The sequence below is a fragment of the Erythrolamprus reginae genome, chromosome 9 (assembly GCF_031021105.1).
Source record: "Erythrolamprus reginae isolate rEryReg1 chromosome 9, rEryReg1.hap1, whole genome shotgun sequence".
Classification (NCBI taxonomy): domain Eukaryota; kingdom Metazoa; phylum Chordata; class Lepidosauria; order Squamata; family Dipsadidae; genus Erythrolamprus; species Erythrolamprus reginae.
This window is the reverse complement of record NC_091958.1, coordinates 3,359,106-3,379,428: the sequence shown is the minus strand read 5'-3', so window position 1 is coordinate 3,379,428 and position 20,323 is coordinate 3,359,106. Positions and strand designations below refer to the sequence as shown.

Below are 20,323 nucleotides of genomic sequence, written 5' to 3'. Positions count from 1 at the left end.
TTTGGTTGTTTTTCTTGTGGACATTTCATGACCCAAATACGTAACATCATCAGCGTTAGGACTGTGCTTGAACTGGATATTACCTGGTTTAGTCATCAAACCTCTGCAAGAAACCCACCAAACTCACAGAGCACCGAGGGCCCCATGATTAAGACAATACTACAACTTATGCTCTTCATAACTAGTATTTCAGTATCCCTATTTACTGTTCAAATTTGGCACTGTCTATAATATCTCCGGGACCACCTTCTGCCGCACGAATCCTAGCGACCGGTTAGGTCCCACAGTCGGCCTTCTCCGGGTCCCATCGACGAAACAATGTTGCCTGGCGGGACCCAGGGGAAGAGCCTTCTCTGTGGCGGCCCCAACCCTCTGGAACCAACTCCCCCCGGAGATTAGGACTGCCCCCACCCTCCTTGCCTTTCGCAAACTCCTCAAAACCCATCTCTGCTGTCAGGCATGGGGAAATTGATTCCCCTGGGCTGTTTCCACTTTATGTACGGTCTGTATGAGATGTATGATTGTTTTTATGTTAAGGGTTTTAAACTGTTTTTTAAATATTGGATTTGTACTGGGTTTTTTTTTCTTGTTGTGAGCCGCTCTGAGTCCTCGGAGAGGGGCGGCATACAAATCTAATAAATAATAATAATAATAATACTTTGGTCTGCTGCGGTAGTCCAGCATGTCTTAGAAACTCAAAATCTATCCATGGCAATTTCCAAAGTAAATATGCACAACCAGTTAGTCTGTGTTTGTAAAAGAATGTTGTTGTTATTATTATTATTATTATTATTATTATTATTATTATTATCATCATTATTATTATTATCATCATTATCATCATCATCATTATTATTATTATCATTATTATTATTATTATCATCATCATCATTATTATCATCATCATCATTATTATTATTATTATCATTATTATTATTATCATCTTCATCTTGGGACCGGAAACAGTTTGGGTGTTGAGCCAGTAGACAAAGATGCTATCAAAAAGCCACCCAGGAACACCACGGATACAATTCTCAGCAAGTCCCTGATTCTAAAAATTATCCTTTCGGCCATCGTTATCATCACGGGGACCATCTACGTCTTTTGGAAGGAGGTGAGGTAGTAGATGATCATCCTAAGACCATCTCTGGTTTTGTTACTCTTTGGGGACACAGTTCCTGTACCTTCCTTAATGACTGTTTTTTATAATGGGTTTTTTATAATTGTTTTTAATATGAGATTTGTGCTTTGTATTTTTTTGTGAGCCGCTCCGAGTCTTCGGAGAGGGGCGGCATACAAGTCTAATAAATTATTATTATTATTGTTGTTGTTGTTATTATGTCAATACAACACAGCAAACGAGATCACTATGCTGGATTTCATATTTCATCACCAGTCGGGCGCTTCCCAAGCACCTAGGACTGCGTGATGTAGAGGCCAATTATGTTTGCCAATCCCAGTAAAGGGGCCTTTTGCAATTGACAGATGGAGATGTTGTCAATTCCAATGGTTTTCAAATGTCCGCTGAGATCCTTTGGCCCTGCGCCCAGTGTGCCAAGGACCACTGGGACCACTTTCACGGACTTATGCCAGAGTTGTTTATTATTATTATTATTGTTGTTGTTGTTGTTGTTGTTGTTATTAATTATTATTCCTTTATCCGCATATTATGTTGATATGATTTTTTTCCACCCCTCCTTTAATGCAACCCAATGCAAGAGAATGAGCCTTCACTACTTAGCTCTGGATTTCTGTTCACATTGGTTGAACTTGAAAGAAACTCCAGACCAAAGTGTTTTGTGTTTTTCTTTTTTTAAGACACAAAATGTAAAGTTTTTTGCAGGCGTCAGAACTGAAGATGCTTCTTGGATGAGAAGCGAAACATCTTCAAGAGAAAAAAAACAAATTAAGTCCAGTTGCCTTTAAAAAAAAGGAAAGCACGGTTTGCACTTTTTGCAGGTGGAAATTGCCAGAGTGGCAAAACTGGCACATTTTTATTTTTATTTATTTTTTGCATTAGTTTTTAATCCATCTTCTGGCAGCTCGTCTGTCAGCAGGTGTGGATTTACACCCGTGATAGATTTACATGCTTTGGCACTGCCGCCTTCCTTCTAAATCTTTTTTTCTAAAAAAGGGCATCCCGTTTTCAAGGGGATTTGTGACTTTAAACCAACAAAAGGTTCACTGTGCGGTTGGAAGGGCTTCGGTATTGACGTTGACGCTCTGCTTTCTCCCCTTCCTCCTTTACAAAGTATTTTTCCGCCTTGCTTTTCCAGATTCCGGAAAGTGGCATCACGCCCAGGACGACAACAATGACTTTCACTTGTTTTGTTTTCTTTGACCTCTTCAACGCCCTGACCTGTCGTTCTCAGGTGAGAAGGGAAGCAAATCCAGCAGAGTCCATTGATTTTTTTAAAAAAATGGAGCTTTGCACGCGAGGAACTTGCATAACCTCTTAGAAACATAGAAGACTGACGGCAGAAAAAGACCCCATGGTCCATCTAGTCTGCCCTTATGCTATTTTGTGTATTTTAACACCCAAATTCCGAGCGTTTATTTCTTTCCTAATGGGTTTGCACGCATTATTTGCTTTTACATTGATTCCTACGGGAAAAATTCCTTCTACTTAAGAACTTTTCTACTTAAGAACCTGGTCACTGAACGAATCAAGTTCTTAAGTAGAGGTACCACTGTACATAAAACATAGAAACATAGAAGATTGACAGCAGAAAAAAGACCTCCTGGTCCATCTGGTCTGCCCTTATACTATTTCCTGCATTTTATCTTAGGATGGATCTATGTTTATCCCAGGCATGTTTCATTTCAGTTACTGTGGATTTATCTACCACGTCTGCTGGAAGTTTGTTCCAAGCATCTACTACTTTCAGTCAAATAATATTTTCTCATGTTATTTCTGATCTTTCCCCCAACTAACCTCAGATTGTGCCCCCTTGTTCTTGTGTTCACTTTCCTATTAAAAACACTTCCCTCCTGAACCTTATTTAACCCTTGAACATATTTAAAGGCTTCGATCACATCCCCCCTTTCCCTTCTGTCCTCCAGACTATACAAGAGCCAGCATAATTTTGATTTTCCTTGGAGAGAGAGAAGGTGGGAGGAACTGTGCTTCCCCCTTAAATTGCTCCTCTCTTAGCTTAGCCCTGGTGGTGCAGCGCTTTGAATGCAGAATTGCAGACCAGTTCTGCTGCCGGCAGTTCGATCCTGACGAGCTCAAGGTTGACTCAGCCTTCCATCCCTCCAAAGTTGGTAAATGAGGACCCAGATTTTTTGGGGCCAGAAGCTGACTTAGAGAGGGCTGTAAGGCACTGTGAAGTAGTATATAAGTCTAAGTGCTAAGGCTATTACGAAAATCCTGTCCAAACTGAAATACTTTGGCAGTAGTCTATGTGCAAAGTATTCAATCCAGACAGGAGGCTACTACATACTCCCACTGAACAAATCCCTGACTGCGGTGCGATCCAGGAAAACAATTCCTTTCTTTTCTACGGGGCAAATCTTACTGCACCTAAAATACTGTGTGGTGTGAATGTATAAGTGCACAAGCATGCATGCGTATAGATCCACATACATATAAGTTTAAATTCAACAACGAGAAAATTACAGCATGAAAATGCATGTTTTAAGGCTGTAACTATAGGAATCCTCGGAGAGGGGGCGGCATACAAATCCAATTAATAAATAAGTAATAAATAAGATATTTGTGCCCATGCAACAGCCAACTTTAAAGTAAGAATTCCATTTGTGTGTGTGTGTATTTGCCTGTCGGTCTCCAACATCTTATAAAACTGTTTTTGCTAGAAATGCCATTATGGCACACAGGTTATAACCCTGTTTTCGGTAAATGGAAGGTTGCTGATTGAAAAAGTAGGAAAGCTGTATTATTTGCAGAGAGGGGAGGAGAGAAAGAGAGATAGAAGTGGGGAGAGAGGGAGAGAGAGGGAGAGATAGAAGGGGAGAGAGAAGGAAAGGGAGAGATGGAAAGAGAGAGAGAAATAGATATTTCTCTGAGCTACTTATTTACCCAGTCCTGTCGTTTGAGGCAGAAGATTTCTGGGCATGAAATAAAACTCTGGGGTGAATCTGTAGCAAAGCATTAGTCAAACTGGACAAGAACATTCAAAACAAGGTATTGAAGGTGGGGGAATACTTTAAAATCAAAGCAAGAACAATTTAGCAGGAGAACAGAGTGATTTCATACCTTGCTACCCTCAACCAAGAGTCACTGCATCTTTGAAAGAATTTAAACAGGGAAGTGCTAATTTTATTTTGTCTCAGTAAAAAAAAAAGGTTAAAGGCTAATTTCATGCATGATTCGCTTCAAGTTAAGATTTGTTTTATCTCAGTTGCTAAAGAAACCATAATTTACTACATCCCTATATTGTACCAAGCCATACACCGTGGTTAAACAAGCATGCTTAACTTCATATTACAAAGTAAACCAAGCAGATTCTGGTCTGTTACATTATGACCCAGGCTATGCACATTACATGTCTATGCATTTAAAGATATGAAAGGTTTCCCCACCACCACCCTTTCTAAATACAAAACAGCAAATTGGCACTTGCAGGAGAAATACTAAATTCACTCAAAATTCACTTATTGGCGCCAATAATAGTAAGGACCTGTTTTAAAAAAAATACCTGCATTGATGTTGCATTGATCTGCTGTTGAATACCTGATTTCATTAATCATTTGATTTGCTTAAAGATAAATCTATTTTGGAAAAAAAAATAGGCTGGAGGGGAAAAAAGCAAACCTAACCAAATGACTTATTGAATGATCCAATCTTCTTTTTTCTCCTTCATCAGACGAAACTGATACTGGAAATTGGTCTTTTCCGAAACCGGATGTTCCTTTATTCAGCACTAGGATCTATTTTGGGTCAGATGGCTGTTATATACATCCCTCCCCTGCAAAAGGTCTTCCAGACAGAGAATTTAGGAGCGTTGGGTAAGTCTCGGAACTACACTTTTGAAGGAGGATTTCAATCTTTCCAAAGAAAATATTGTTTGGTTATATAGACTGTGAGGACTCTAATGACACAGTCTGCAAAATTCATCTCCTAACCAGTCAGGGACAGAAGAGAGAAGCTCATTTTCAAAAGTGTACGTGTCTTTTCGACAGATCTAAAAGGCAACCTTCAAAAATCATGAACCGTGAAAATTACGAGGTTCAGAGGTCGTGTTACCCTCCTCTTTATTTTCATGTCAGCATCCTTACAGCTCCCATGAATTGTAAGAAAATAGTCCTCCAAAATGCAGTTTCAACGGAAATGGTATAAGGAGATGATTCTTAAGTTGCCAAACTGATGCCCCAGGTTGCAACGCCTTGGTGTCTTCAGCCTTGAAAGACGCCGTTGAAGGGGTGACTTGATCGAAGTGTATAAAATCACACATGGGATAGAAAAGGTGGATGGAGAAAAATTCTTTTCTCCATCACACAATACTAGGACGAGGGGGCCCTCCCTAAAGCTCACAGGTAAGAAAGTGAGGACAAATCAAGGGAAACATTTCTTCACCCAGAGGGTCCTTGGTTGATGGAATTCCCTTCCAGAAGATGTCATGACAGCTGTCAGCCTTGATAGCTTCAAGGCTGGATTAGACACATTCATGGATGCCAAGTGTATCATAGGTGGTTATTGAAAGGGATGTCCAAGTGCCGCCTCTATGTTGGTTGAGGCAGGGAGAGTTCCCTTGGGTCCCATTTATTGGTGGTCAAGGGAAAGGGAGGGTCTTGCCTTCTCGTTCTGCTCAAGGACAATTGGTAGGTCCACTGCGTGACACAGAATGCTGGACTCGATGGGCTTTGGCCCGATTCAGCAGGGCTCTTCTGAAGTTCTTATGATGCCTTAAACTGTCCGTTTTAGTAACCCTTCCATTTCCTTCTCTCGACAGACCTGTTGTTCCTCACCGCCCTGGCGTCTTCGGTCTTCATCCTTTCGGAACTGGTCAAAGTGTGCGAGAAATATTTTTGCAGGCCAAAGGCAGATCACAAACCACTGGAAATGGTTTGACGAACAGGACACGCCTTGTGTCAACGGCGTGAGGGCAAAAGACCATGGCGCAGCGGGCAAAGGAACGGTCAAATAAAGAGACCACGTAGCCCTCAGCTGCATGATGGATTGGGAAAGACCTTCAGAAGAGACCCTCCCTAGTTTTCTCAGGCTGTAAAGGTGAGGGCAGGAGACCTATATTTCCAGACTTGAAAGGTTCTGCCTCCTGCAATGGAATTAGCTCATCGGATCGTGAAGGATTCCTATCGGGTTCTCCTGGTGTGGTTGGAACCTTGCCCTCCAATTGGGTGCAGAAGAAATGTACGATTCTGCAAATCCCTTGGGAGTAATTTGAGTCTCTTCTAATCCCCAACTCTTATCACAGGTTGATCCGGTTTTCCGGTCGCTGGCCATCCGGTTCTGCAAATCTTATAATGGATTCCATCTAATCATCTGACAATTGTGTCCCCCTTGAAAACAGCCCCCCCCCCCCCCCAAATTGAGGAATTGCCTGCTTTTATTTATTTAAGATGTAATAAAGACACTTGTTAATAAAGTCTGCTGTGGTGTTTTCTGGGTTTGGGTCAATGGAGTATTGCATTCTTGGTGTTCAATTAGGATTTAAAAACAGTGGCTAGATTTACACATTAATAGTCTGCTTTGTTGCTACTCCACAAAGCTGGACATTCACAGTCAACATTTGTCCAGTCTCTTAAAAAAGACTCGGGCTGAACCTGATCCAATCGTTTATACCGCTGAGATGAATTCAGATATGAAATCCTGATTTCTGGATATGGAACCTCAACAGACCCCAAATACATTTTTATGGAACATTTAAATTCCCCCCCCCAAAATACGGATTGATTTGCACGGAAGACCTTGAGTTTTGAGAGCTCTTGTGAGTGAACTGGGTCCCTCCAAGGAATACTTTTGCACCAGAAATCTGGAACTCCCCTTAGGTGGGTTTACACCCGAAATAAATGTGAATACGGTGAAAAAAAAGGAGGCCCTGAATTTAAAACAATACACATGCCTGGGGGAAAAAAACTGCGTACAATACGTCCAAAGTTCGTAAAGACACCAATTGTTATTTAGCCGAATCTCATCACTCTTAATTAAGAGATTGGACATTGGATTGGATACTGATGTGTGAAAAACAGAAATCTCGGCAGGTGTTCCAGCAAAAACCCCGTAAGACATGGAGAGGAAAAAGCTTCCGAGATGAGACCTCAGTTGTCTTCTTCTTCACCATCAGGAGGTTCCCGAAACCCATCACTCTGGCGGCTTTTCCCCATCATCTCCAGCAAAGCTTGGGCCGCTGGGTCGGTGTCCAAAATGCTCTTCTCGCCTTTCCCCTAAAGCCAAATGCGGAAGAGAGGTTGGGGAAACAAAATAAAATAACCACCGCAGCCAAAGGTGGGCAGACCGGGGCTGCAACCGGCTCTAACTGACTTTCTTTGTTCCTGAAACCTGAGCCAAGAAAATTGGGTGGATTCCTCGCCCGTCCTACCGCTTGGCAAACACTGCTGTGACCTGAGCAGAGAAACAGGTTAGATCGGATGACGGAGCTGCCAGGAAAAGCAAATTGATGTCAGTTTCTGACTGGCGAGTTTGTTGGCCCTGGGGCGCCACGGGGGGAGGGAGGAATCAAGGAGCACTAGGAGGGGGTTGTTTTTTCTAAATTGTTCAAAAGAAAGGGAGAATGCAGCTGCTAGAACTTAAATCAAGATACGCAAAGCCTCCCACACTTGCGTTAAGATATTGGAAACGAAACACAGTGGTACCTCATGATACGAACCCCTCGCCACACAAACAACCCGAGATACGAACCCGGGGTTCGGATATTTTTTGCCTCTTCTTACAAACGTTTTCCGTCTTACGAACCCGCCCCCGCCGCCCGGCTGTCGCTTTTTGAAACAGCCAGGGGGCTTCTCGGCGTCCTCCTGAACCCAAACGCCAAACCCGAACTTCCGGGTTCGGCGTTTGGGAGGCCGCCAAGAAGCCCCCTGGCTGTTTCAAAAGATGACAGCAGGGCGGCGGGGCATCTCGGCGGCCTCCCGAACGCCAAACTTTTGCCAAACTTCCGGGTTCGGCATTGGGAGAACACTGAAAAGCGCCCAGCTGTTTCAATTGAAACAGCTGGGCGACAGCGGTTTTTTCCGGGGTTTTTTTTCGTTGCACGCATTAATTCATTTTTAATTGTTTCTTATGGGAAACAATGTTTCGCCTTACGAACTTTTCGCCTTACGAACCTCCCCCGGTAACCAATTAGGTTCATAAGACGAGGTATTACTGTACCTGAGAATTTAAGAGTCACTGTCCTGCAGTAACCTATGGAGCTCCATGGATGGGAAGGGACTGAATGTGCACAACCTACTAAGCCCAGGTTAACAAAACATCTCAACGGGGCCAAGCAAATCAACCCTGTGATGATTGAATGGACTGGTTCACATTACGAGCCAAAGGCTAGGTCAGGGGTCCCCAAATTTGACCACTTTAAGTCTTGTGGACTTCAACTCCCTGAATTCTCCACCCAGGATGGAGAATTCTGGGAGTTGAAGTCCACAAAGTTGCCAAGTTTGAAGCTAGGTAAACCTGATACGTTCAACCACAAACCACCATTCCCCTTTAATCTAGTCTATGGATGAGGTACCCAATTAGGAAGCAGCTAAATGAGGCTTGGATCTGGTTTGCAGGTAAATAGGAAGCAACCAGGATATCTCCAGCCTTTAAATCCATTCTGATGGGGGAGTAGAACTTAAATAAATCAATCCCGCTTGTTGTTGGCCAAAATGTTCCCTAACCTAGGATAGAAAATTGTTTCCCTGTTCAAGAGTTGTTTTCATCCTGGAAAAAGCCAATTGGAGCTTATATCCTCATGGCTACTACAATCCCATCAAAAACAGGCCCGGGTTGAAGTCAGACATGCTTAAGGAGACCTCTCTGATCCTCACTTCCTCCATTCCCTGTCAATCATTCTTCACCCTGCTCCCCCTCTTCTTCTTCTCTTCATAGCTTGGCCATGTGTTGACTTCCACGCTACCCAATCTTGGGGAACTTTTCCATCTTTGGCTACAGGATCTCTTTGGCTTCTACCCAGGTACAAACGAGAAGTCTAAGCCAACTTTGATCTCATGGATTTCAAGCACCACTCTGGAGCAGGCAACTCCTAACCAAACAAGGAGTTTACATCACCTCCTAAGGTGGCTTTGCTCGGAGTGGCAAGACTTACGTTTTTGGCTTCCAGGAGGTCTCCCACAGCCCACACCTCCATAGAATGCAGGAAGAAGTTCTCCTTGGCCGACAGCTGAGGGCTGTTGTACGTGGTGCACCGAGGCTTGGCTTTGCTGTGGCCTTGCCCAAAGTTACTGTCCACCCAGAGGCCAAAGTATTCATGCTGACCTCCCATGCCCTGAAAGGGGAAAAAAAAAAGGCAGGCATATGATCCTGTTCTGTATTGATATAGGAAAAAGTTAGAGAATGCAAGAATTAACTTCCAACCGATGGACACTCATGCAAAGATTACAGGTAGCCCTTGACTGACTATCACAGTTGGGGCCAAAGTTTCTGTTGCTAAGTTACCATATTTTTAGGAGAATAAGACACACTGGAGTATAAGACGCACTTTAGTTTTGGGGGAGAAAAATAGGGGGGGGGGATCTCCCTATTGGGTATTCACCTGGCTAGCATCCTTAGCCTGGTCAGCTTCAGCACATTATTTTATCCCCTGGTTAGGGCTTTAAAAAAAATATTTGGAGAGAGTAACAAAGTTGTCCATGTGCTGGTTGAGGAATTCTGGGAGTTGAAGTCTACCTCTTGGCTGAAGGATTCTGGGAGTTGAAGTTCACAAGTCATAAAGTTACCATGATTAGAGACCCCTGTTTTGACATATTTTCAAGGCATGTGCAGCTGTACAAGCCATCGTGGTTAAAAGCCTCGCAGCCAAAGCAAACTCAAAGGTCCCACTGTTTGTTACTCACCAGTCCGTTCGGCATGGTCTGCTGCCCGTGATTGAGGTACATGTAATGGTCATTGTAGCCACTGCAGGTGAACACGGCCAGCGATGGACAAATGGAGAATAAAAAACATGTGTTGTCTCCTGTGAAAAATAAATCAATGAAAAGTTATGGACCAGAAAGAGGAAAACAGAAAAGATTCATTCCAGCAGAGCCTAATTGGAAAAAGTGAAGGGGCTAGTCCTCATTCATTTCCCATTTTGACGGGAGAGCGGAAGTTTCTTTCAAGAGAAGTCTGCCACCTAGTGGATAGCAACAGCTATCACACACTGCACATGCATGGGCGTAAAACACTCATTTTGTGGTTATCCGTTTGTGTCCTCAAAAGAGCCCAAATGGTGCATTGCGTGGCAACAATTTTTAAACCAACATACATATTTTTCTGAGTGTAAGATGCACCTAAAAGAGGGTGGAAATGTCGGTGCGTCTTATACACCGAATACAGTCATTTTAAGCCTCCCAAAGCTCTACCCCACCACCCATTTTTGGGGGGAAAAATGGGCTCGTTTTTTGGCAAAAATGGGGCGCACAAAGGGTTTTGGCGGCTTGCAGAGTGCTTCTGGGGCCAATTTTTTTTCCTTACTTACCTCTTTGAAATCTTGGTGCGTTTTAGGCACTGGTACATTTTATAATCTGAAAAATACAGTACAGTGATACCTTGTCTTACGAACTTAATTGGTTCCGGGATGAGGTTTGCAAGGTGAAAAGTTTGTAAGACGAAACAATGTTTCCCATAGGAATCAATGGAAACGCGATTAATGCGTGCAAGCCCAAAACTCACCCCTTTTGCCAGCCGAAGCTCCCGTTTTTGCACTGCTGGGATTGCCCTGAGGCTCCCCTCCATGGGAAACCCCACCTCCGGACTTCCGTGTTCTTGTGATGCTACAGGGGAATCCCAGCAGCGCAAAAACAGGTGCTTTTCTGGCAACGGAAGTCCGGAGGTGGGGTTTTCCAGCGAGGGGAGCCTCAGCGAAATCACAGCATCACAAAAACACGGAAGTCCTCGAAACCCCACCTCCGGATTTCCGTTGCCAGCAAAGCACCTGTTTTTACGCTGCTGGGTTTCCCCTGTAGCATCACAAAAACACGGAAGTCCGGAGGTGGTGCTTCCCATGGAGCGGAGCCTCAGGGGAATCTCAGCAGCGCAAAAACGGGCGCTTCGCTGGCAACAGGAGTCCGGAGGCGGGGCATCCCAGTGGCGGCGGCTTGGGTTTGTAAGGTGAAAATAGTTTGGAAGAAGAGGCAAAAAAATCTTAAGCCCCGTGTTTGTATCTGGAAAAGTTTGTATGACGAGGGGTTTGTAAGACGAGGTATCACTGTACTTAAAATACTCTTAACTTAAAGAATGCAAGAAACATTTGGGACAATTGTTTATAGAAACATAGAAACATAGAAGACTGACGGCAGAAAAAGACCCCATGGTCCATCTAGTTTATCCCTTTATATGTGTAATTTATGCACAATTCTGCAGATGGCGGGTGGGTGGGTTTGGCCCCCTTTCCTCTCACCTTGGAACTGAGGCTTCACCTCCCAGGAACAAGAGGAGAACCCGCCAAAGATGTAGCCATCGACGTCCTTCAGGACCAGGAGACAGGGCCCTTGGTTGACAATATGTCCGCACAGCTGGGAGAAGCTCTCGCCGTGAATCCTGGAGGCGAAGAGCAGACGCCACTTATCCTGAAGTTCAGAAGGCAGGTGGGAATTGAGGTAGGTGATGGAGGGGATGTCGAGCAGGCTGGCCCCTTGCAAGCCCCTGCATTCCGGCAGGAGACGGAGGGTCTCGTCGGCTTCGTCAGAGGGAGGCAGCAGGAGGAGCAGGCCCTGCTGAAGCACCACTTTGAGGAAGGTGGAGACCTGTGGGACGCGGAAAAGCCAATCCTCCAGGCTGTCTTGGTCACACATGGCATCCAGGACGGAGTCTCCTTCCATCTTCTTCCCCTCTGAACCAACAGAGATGGGTTTGACCAGGGCCAAATCAGAACTCGGAAAGACAAAACCCACATACTATACTTCTGCCGCACGAATCCCAGCGACCGGTGAGGTCCCACAGAGTTGGCCTTCTCCAGGTCCCGTTGACTAAACAATGCCGTTTGGCGGGATCCAGGGGAAGAGCCTTCTCTGTGGCGGCCCCGACCCTCTGGAACCAGCTACCCCCAGAGATTAGAATTGCCCCCACCCTCCTCGCCTTTTGTAAACTCCTTAAAACCCACCTCTGCCATCATGCATGGGAGAATTGAAACATCTCCCCCGGCCCTATACAGTTTATGTATGGTATGTTTGTGTGTATGTTTGCTTTTAATAATGGGTTTTTTAGCTTTTCTCTTAAATTATCAGATTTGTTATATATTGTTTATTATTGCTGTGAGCTGCCCTGAGTCTGCAGAGAGGGGCGGCATACAAATCTAATAAATAAATAAATAAATATTCACCAAGGCTGCATTACTACTACTATTTGTGTTGTTATGATACTTCTGCTGATCACCGTCTGCTAGCAATTGGGCAGATCGAACCTCACCAGGCTCAAGGTTGACTCAGCCTTCCCTCCTTCCGAGGTCGATAAAATGAGGACCCAGATTGTTGAGGGCAAAAGGCTGACTCTGTAAAACTGCTTAGAGAGGGCTGCAAAGCACTATGAAGCGGTATAGAAACATAGAAGACTGACGGCAGAAAAAGACCTCCTGGTCCACCTAGTCTGCCCTTATACTATTTCCTGTATTTTATCTTAGGATGGATATATGTTTATCCCAGGCAGGTTTCAATTCAGTGACTGTGGATTTATCTACCAAAGTATAGAATAAAAGTATAGAAGTCTAAGTGCTATTTCTATTGCTATATGAAGAATGTTAAGTCAGAAAATTGTGTGAAACGTTTGATACCGGCTCTTTCAACTCTTCCCACGATAGGTTTTGTTTTATGTCCCCGTTGCCGCCTCTAAACATGAGCTCTTGCAACTCACCTGCAGATTTCAGTTCAGAGGTCAGCTGAGTAGCCAAGGCTTTGATCCCAGTGCCTGAATTATTCAGCTTCTTCGGATTCCATCCTTTCAGTAGCTTCCTGTAGCTTAGCACCTGAACCACGGAGCTGATCAGATTCCCTGCAAACTTAAAGGAGGCAATGAGTTGGGTTTTTTTAAATGGTCTTGGGTGGTTTTGCTTCTAGAAACAAGTCCTCTCGTAAGTACCAAGAAAGTGCTTCTCTGAAAAGGTTTTGGAGTCTTTATTATGTTTTGACCTTAATACAATATTTTACCTTACCTATTATACTAGTAGCTGGATATCCGTGCTTCGCTACAAAGCTATGAGATCAGGCTTGATCAATTTTGACAGTTAAATCTTGAAAATTAATGAGTAGTTATGATTGGCCTTGATACTTTATTTATTTATTATTTATTTATTATTTAGATTTGTATGCCGCCCCTCTCCGCAGACTCGGGGCGGCTCACAACAGAATGCAACAATTCATGACAAATCTAAATTATAGTTTAAAATATTTTAAAAACTCCATTTACTAAGCAAACATACACTCAAACTTACCATGCATAAATTGTACATGCCCGGGGGAGATGTCTCAGTTCCCCCATGCCTGATGACAAAGGTGGGTTTTAAGGAGCTTATGAAAGGCAAGGAGAGTAGGGACAGTTCTAAACTCTACGTTGACACTTAAAGCTTGAAATTTTATGTAGCATCACAGCGTGTTAATATAAGGTAACTGGCAGTTGGAACAGAGGTCTTTTCAAGTGGGGAGGGGGAGTAGAAGTAGCATCAGAACATGTTAATATAATACTGTATGAAAAATAAATGATCTGAGTTTGTAGGCTTTACAGTTCTGGAAATTTTGTGATGAGTGAGTGGTATTTGGTTTTTATAGAGAGAGATTTTAGCATTTGAAATGTGGATTTACAAGCGGCTGCTACGTATAAACTGGGTTGACAAAATCAGAAATGAAGAGGTAATAGGCCACTTGGGAAAGCCAAGGGAAATCATCAAAACTATAAAAAAGCAAAAGCTAGAATATTTTGGATATGTGATGCGACACCAGAAAAAATACACCACACTTCACTTAATCCTCTCCAGGAAAAAACTGAAGGCAAACGAGATCCAGGCAGAAGAATATAATCATCTCAAAATCTAAGGAACTGATTTGAACAAAACTCAGCAGCACAACTCGCCAACGTCCAAAGAAGGATATGGCACGAGAAGAAGAATTACAATTTCACAAACTTTATATAAACTCTATATCTTCCGACACTTTATTTCAATGTATATTTGTGTCTGTATGTATAACGTTTTTTATTAGGGTTTTGTATCAGGGACTGTGTGAGAGATGACATGTGCTAAATCAGTGTTTCCCAACCTTGGCCACTGGAAGATATCTGGACTTCAACTCCCAGCATTCGCTGGCTGGGGAATTCTGGGAGTTGAAGTCCAAAGATCTTCAAGTTGCCAAGGTTGGGAAACACTGTGCTGAGTAAATAAATGCAAATGAGATGTTTGTCTACTTACCTCTAGGATTTGGCTTCCCTTGACGGTCTGCTGACCACCTGAGACCATCTTCAGGACAACCCCACTTTTTTCCTGAGCGTTGCCCTTGAAGAGGGTGGACGCAAAGACCAGGAACTGCTCCTTCGTCACCCAGGGGATGGGACTGGGGGAATTGTGGGTCTCCTCGATGCTTCCCATCCCATTGTATAGTCTCGTGACCATTGATGGAGGCAAGGCATCCTTGACATAAGCCTAGGAAAGAAACCAAAGGCTTCAAGAAAAATGCAACTCTTTCGTGACAATTTCAAAGTTACAAAAAAGGGATTTATGACCGCAAGCAAAGTCACGGGGAAGCCAGATTCACTTAACGACCGGCTTACTAATTTAACCACTGCAGTGATTCGCTTAACCAGCTGTGTTCAACCAAGGTGGTAACATGGGACAAAAATTCCATCTCAATTACCAGCAGAAATTTGGGGCTCAATTGCAGCCGTAAGTTGAAGACCACCAGTAAGAACAAAACCCTAGAACGGCTCCTCGGACATGTGCCACAAGTCAAGTTACAGCCTCACAGGGCTGTTGTTTTGGGGGCGGGAAAGAGTTATTGTAAGGAAAAAGAGGAAGAGGAGGAGGAGGAAGGGGTATTATGTACATTTTGCTGCCTTGAGCCACTTTTAAGCTAATAATTTAAAAATTATTTACTAAAATAATAATATTAACTGATCCCTTGCATCCTGGACATAAACTGTTTTAACTCCGACCCTCAAAATGTCGCTACAGAGCCCTGCACACCAAGACAACTAGACACAAGAACAGTTTTTTCCCCAACGCCATCACTCTGCTAAACAAATAATTCCATCAACTCTGTCAAACTTTTTACTAAGTCTTCACTTCTATTTCTACTAGTTTTTCTCATCATTCCTATCATCCTTTTCCTCCCACTTAGGACTGTATGACTGTAACTTATTGCTTGTATTCTTAAGATTTTTATTAATATTGATTGTTTCTTCATTGCTTATTTGACCCCTATGACAATCATTAAGTGTTGTACCACATGATTCTTGACAAATGTATCTTTTTCTTTTATGTACACTGAGAGCATCTGCAGCAAAGACAAATTGCTTATGTGTCCAATCACACTTGGCCAATAATTCTATTCTATTCTATTCTATTCTATTCTAGATAGATAGATAGATAAGTAGGTAGGTAGGTAGGTAGATTGGTAGATAGACTGGTAGATAGACTGGTAGATAGGTAGGTAGGTAGGTAGGTAGGTAGGTAGGTAGGTAGGTAGGTAGGTAGATAGATAGATAGATAGATAGATAGATAGATAGATAGATAGATAGATAGATAGATAGATAGATAGATTACCATGATTCTTGACAAATGTATCTTTTTCTTTTATGTACGCTGAGAGAATTTGTACCAAAGTCAAATTCCTTGTGTGTCCAATCACACTTGGCCAATAAAATTCTATTCTATTCTATTCTATTCTATTCATAAAGGCAAGGATAAAAAAATATATAATAAATGAAAAATTCTAGGCAGTGGTCAACTTACGACCCAAAGGGAGCCTTCCCATTGCTTACTCACCTTGAGGCCTTCGAGGGTCACCCCAGGCTGTGCCTTTTTCCCCGCCTTCGCAGTGACGGCCTCGTCTGCTCGAGATAAGGCACTAAAAACGCCTTCGATGTCAGCGAGCTCTTCGGGAAGAAACCTGGACAGGTGCTTCTGATAAGAGCCGTGGCTTTCCACATTGCCCATTTTCCTTCAGCCGGGAGGTGGGGGTGTGAAATCCTGCAAGCAATCGGAAAAAAATTAAATAAAAATAAATAGGAGGGGGCAGGAAGTTTACAGGAGGGAGTCAACCCTGCGAGAATGTGGGGGGGGGGTGTGGAATAAGCAGAGGAAGGAAGCAGCTGGTTGCAGAGAGACTCCGACACGGCCTTGAAAAAGGTGTTCAGTAGCCATTCGGTCAACACCAGCTGAGTCTTCCAAGGGAGGAGGAAGTAAAAGAAGAAAACCTGAGGTTGATGTGCCCTGGGGAGGGGAAGGGAGGGGAGGGAAAAAAACCAAGGTCAGGCATTGAGGAGTCCAGTCTAGGGAAGAGAAGAACCAGGGGAGACACAGCGTTCCAGTACAGTGGTCACTCTACCTAAGAAGGCCTCTACTTAAGAACTTTTTTTTTCCTAACTGACATCTTCGAAATTTTGGTGCATCTTATACTCTGAAACATACGGTAATCTCCACAGCTCCTGGAAAATTCAATAAGCATCTATTTTTAGAGCAAGGAATTTAATGCATCTTTCATTGGAATGCTGGTTTTTCTCAGCAAAAGCCTGCATCTGTTAGAGTGGATGTTGATTAATGGTCACTAATCAGGAAAGGGACCTGTTCTTTTTTTTTCTTACTTCTGCCTCTGAGTGCCAGAAAACAGGCGGCATACAAATCCAATCAATCAATAAATAAATAAATAAATAAATAAATGTTATGAGCCTGTTGTTAAACCCAGCAACAAAAACACAACCACATAAGTGTCTTTGTGCAACCCGTTTCCTTAACCTGAAGCACCTCAAAGGGCCAAATGAGAAATTGGAGGAGGACAAAGGGACGTTACAAAACGCGGGGACTTCTCGAAAGCTTCTTTTCTGCAAACATGGACAGCACCAGAAACAGCAACACAAAAAACCAGGAAAGCTGGGTTTTTTTAAAGAACTGGCACTCTACAGGGGGTCCTCGACTTGTAACCAAGATTAGGACCAGAACCTCTGCGACAAAGCAAGGTTTTTGTCCAGTGAAGCCCTCGAGGTTGTTGTGCAATTGAACTCACAGCTTCCTGATTGTGAGGTGAGAGCTCCACCTCTGGGCCACCACAACACCAATCCTTCTGTCTCACACATAATGCAGAATAAAAGACTGGAAGGGAGGGGGGAGAGAAAAAAAGTTGGGTAAAAAGCATGACGCACAAGTTTTTTTTTTTTTTTTTAAAAAGAAAATCGAATTCCAGTGACCGATATACAGGGGGTGGACAAAAAAACGGAAACACTTGACTTTTTGGCATGTTTGAACATGTTTCAAATCAATCAAAACTTGACATATTTTAATGGTTTTTTAAAAATTCTGTTATTTGATATGTTTTTTAAAACTACCTTTTTTTTTTTTTACAGAAATTTAAGGAAATTGGTTATAACCTTCTAGAAATGGCCGACCTCTCAGACTTTCATCAAAGAGGCCAAATTGTTGGTGCTCGAATGGCAGGCGCTAGTGTAGCAGAAAGTGCCCGGATGTTTGGCGTTTCAAGAGGTCATGTCTCAAAAGTCATGACTGCTTTTGAAAGAGTTGGGAAAACGTCCTCAGCCAAGCACAGGTCTGGTCAAAAGTCGAAGTTGTCCGAGAGAGACCATCAGACTCTAAAGCGAAGTGTTAGAGCGGATCGCAAGACGGCAGCTCCTAAAATCACTGCAGAGCTCAATAGACACCGTACAGAACCCAGTTTCCACAAAAACTGTTCAAAGGGAGCTTCACAAATCTGGATTCCACGGAAGAGCTGCAAGGGGTTTCTATTTTTTTTTGTCCACTGCCTGTGCAAAGTTTAAACCATCAAAGCCTCCCCAAAATGAATTATTCAGCAGCCAAAAAAACATATCAAAGATTTAAAACACACACACACACACACATGGGAAATATCAAGAATAAATAATATATCACGCACAATAGCCTACTTCTTTGCTTAGCATAATGAAACCAATCAGAAAGAAGCTGGCATTTACCTCTCTTTTTTATAAACAAGGGCTTCCCCAAAAGGTAATCGCTTCTTCTTCGTCTTCTTCTTGATGTGACTCCGGTCAATGTTCGCCCAGAATGTGCAGGAATTTAACGGATGAAATACGGGTCCTTTATTTTCGCATCTCGTCAAACAACCGTGTCTTGGCTGGTGGTAGACCGATGTTCATGGGGCAGGAACCTGGTTAAAGAAAAAGAAAGACAAAACAAACCAGCGTTTTTTAAACACATCGTAAGACACCAAGCTTCGCTTTCTGATTTTCGGTAATATATAACTAAAGGGCTTGCTGGTGTTCCAGCCATTTATGTTTCCCTTGGGTGGCTGTACCAATTTTCTAACCGGTGTGGAACCGATTATCTGGAACGGAGCATGTGAGAGGCGGAGAAAGCAGAGGTTTTTCAACTTGGCAACTTTTAAGATGGGTGGATCCCAATGTATTTATGATGGGGATCATGTGCTCGCCATTTTCGACTTTTACAGCCGTCTTCCAACAAGCAAGAAGGAAGGAAACTGAATGCACTTAATGATGGCACAATTCATTAAAAAACTGGAGCAATTCACTTAATTGTGGCAAAAAAAAAATCATCATAAAATCAGATGCAATTCATTTAACAATTACTTGTCTATCATCTGTCTACATATCATAAACATAATAATGAATAAAAATAGATGTTCAGCCTTTTTTTTCTTTCTTATATTTTAATAAGGGAAAGAGAGAGCATGTTGCCTCTCTAATGTTTTGTTGTTGTTTTTTATTATATTTTTTTGTTTTGCTCTTTTTCTAAGTGCTATTTTTTCATTTGATATTGGTTGGTGGATGTTTACTTTCTGTACTATATATTTTTCAATAAAAAGTTTAAAAAAAATAGACGTTCAGAATACTGTATACGCAAAAACATTTTTTTTTTAAGAGGAACAGGGCTACCTAACGTCTTCCAAACTTTAGGTTCCCACAAACCAAGCCAGCTTTTCGGGCAAAAAGAAAAGAAATGTTACATTTTACATGTTTTAAATCAAGTCAAGTTTATTATTACAGTCATAGGCCAAAACAAATGAAAACACTTAGTAAATACACAACCAAATCATTTTTCACCGTTTTATCGCTGGCACTTTTGCCCCGTAGCGAAACGGGGCAGCAAATAAATTTGTCAAACGAATAAAATGCAAAAGGAGAGGAAGCCCAGGAGGGAAGGGGAGCCTCAAGCAAACAGCCCAAAGTGCATTGGAGAAGCAGGAAAATTGAATGAGTTGCCCAGGACTTAGGCAAGGAATGCAGGCTGGCCTACCTTGCAAGGTGGTTGTGCAAAGAAAAAAAAATAGATGGCATCTTACTTTTTATTAATTATTAAAAACATGCAGAGAAAACATACCTATTTGGGCTGACCCAGCTGGAAAACGTGATAAAGGAAACAAGAAAGAATGGGGAAAGAAACCCAAAGCTCCACCCCTTTTATATTCACGGTATATTAATATTCATGAGACTCGTCAATGAGGGTCAGCCACTTTCTATAGTCATGATATATTAATATTCATGAGGCTCATGAATATCAATGAGGGCTACCCACCATGCCTTGCGCAGCGTATGGATATTAAAGACGGCCCCAGGCGGACTCCGCCCCCCTCCGTCAAGGCTGAATGTTCACGGCAGCCGCCGCCTTGCTTTGTAGGTCACTGCCGGAGGCCCGGAGGGATCCCCGCCGCTCGGTTTTCCTCAGCGGCTTCGCTGTTCCGCGGCGCCGCCCCCCGCCCCGTCGCGCCGCGCCGCCCGCCTCAGCCCCAAGAAGCCGCCGGCCTGCGGCTCCGCCCCTAGACCCGCTTGAGCAACAGAGTATTCAGCCAATGGGAGCCTTAGAGGACAGGGGAGGGCTGTTCTAAGCATGGCGTCACAGCCTCGCTCATTGATCTGGCTTTAAAGCGCCTCAGAAGCGGGATTCCTGTGCGTGCATCCGTGCCATTCTAGGCATCGGCAGCTCAGTGGTAAGAAAGTCTCCTGGGAGTTTTGTGCAGTCATGCCAGAAGGGAAGTACAC

At 43.2% G+C, this 20,323-nt stretch overlaps 2 protein-coding genes across 4 annotated transcripts in view; one reads left to right on the top strand and one right to left on the bottom strand.

Annotated features, from left to right (window-relative positions):
* Positions 1–6,569, top strand: part of ATP2C2 (ATPase secretory pathway Ca2+ transporting 2) — a 55,133-nt gene extending 48,564 nt beyond the window's left edge. For both annotated transcript variants that reach the window (XM_070761888.1, XM_070761889.1), the window contains exons 24-27: positions 967–1,114; positions 2,277–2,372; positions 4,830–4,971; positions 5,916–6,569. In XM_070761888.1, the coding sequence (XP_070617989.1) occupies positions 967–1,114; positions 2,277–2,372; positions 4,830–4,971; positions 5,916–6,034 (505 nt within the window). In that variant the 3' untranslated portion in view covers positions 6,035–6,569. The remainder of the gene's footprint in view (positions 1–966; positions 1,115–2,276; positions 2,373–4,829; positions 4,972–5,915) is intronic.
* On the bottom strand, positions 4,261–20,119 carry MEAK7 (MTOR associated protein, eak-7 homolog). 2 transcript variants are annotated; one of them, XM_070761891.1, is made up of 9 exons: positions 19,860–20,119; positions 18,281–18,474; positions 16,104–16,307; positions 14,532–14,762; positions 12,986–13,130; positions 11,538–11,969; positions 9,994–10,112; positions 9,246–9,425; positions 4,261–7,368 (listed from the first exon to the last, which is right to left on the bottom strand). In XM_070761891.1, the coding sequence occupies exons 3-9, from the start codon at positions 16,272–16,274 to the stop codon at positions 7,243–7,245; spliced, it is 1,404 nt and encodes a 467-aa protein (XP_070617992.1). In that variant the 5' UTR covers positions 16,275–16,307; positions 18,281–18,474; positions 19,860–20,119; the 3' UTR covers positions 4,261–7,242. The 2 variants fall into 2 exon arrangements, with proteins under 2 accessions (XP_070617992.1, XP_070617994.1); XM_070761893.1 differs by lacking the exon at positions 19,860–20,119 and adding an exon at positions 19,665–19,762.
* Between the last annotated feature and the right edge of the window lie 204 nt (positions 20,120–20,323).

What these genes read in the sequence shown, in the direction of transcription:
- MEAK7 (XM_070761891.1), bottom strand. Translation starts at nt 16,274, where the DNA reads ATGGGCAATGTGGAAAGCCACGGCTCTTATCAGAAGCACCTGTCCAGG. An exon ending in AGGGAAGCCAAATCCTAGAG is followed by an intron (nt 13,131 to 14,531) that starts GTAAGTAGACAA and finishes GCCTCCTTTAAG; the next exon opens with TTTGCAGGGAATCTGATCAG. An exon ending in CTCTGAACTGAAATCTGCAG is followed by an intron (nt 11,970 to 12,985) that starts GTGAGTTGCAAG and finishes CTGTTGGTTCAG; the next exon opens with AGGGGAAGAAGATGGAAGGA.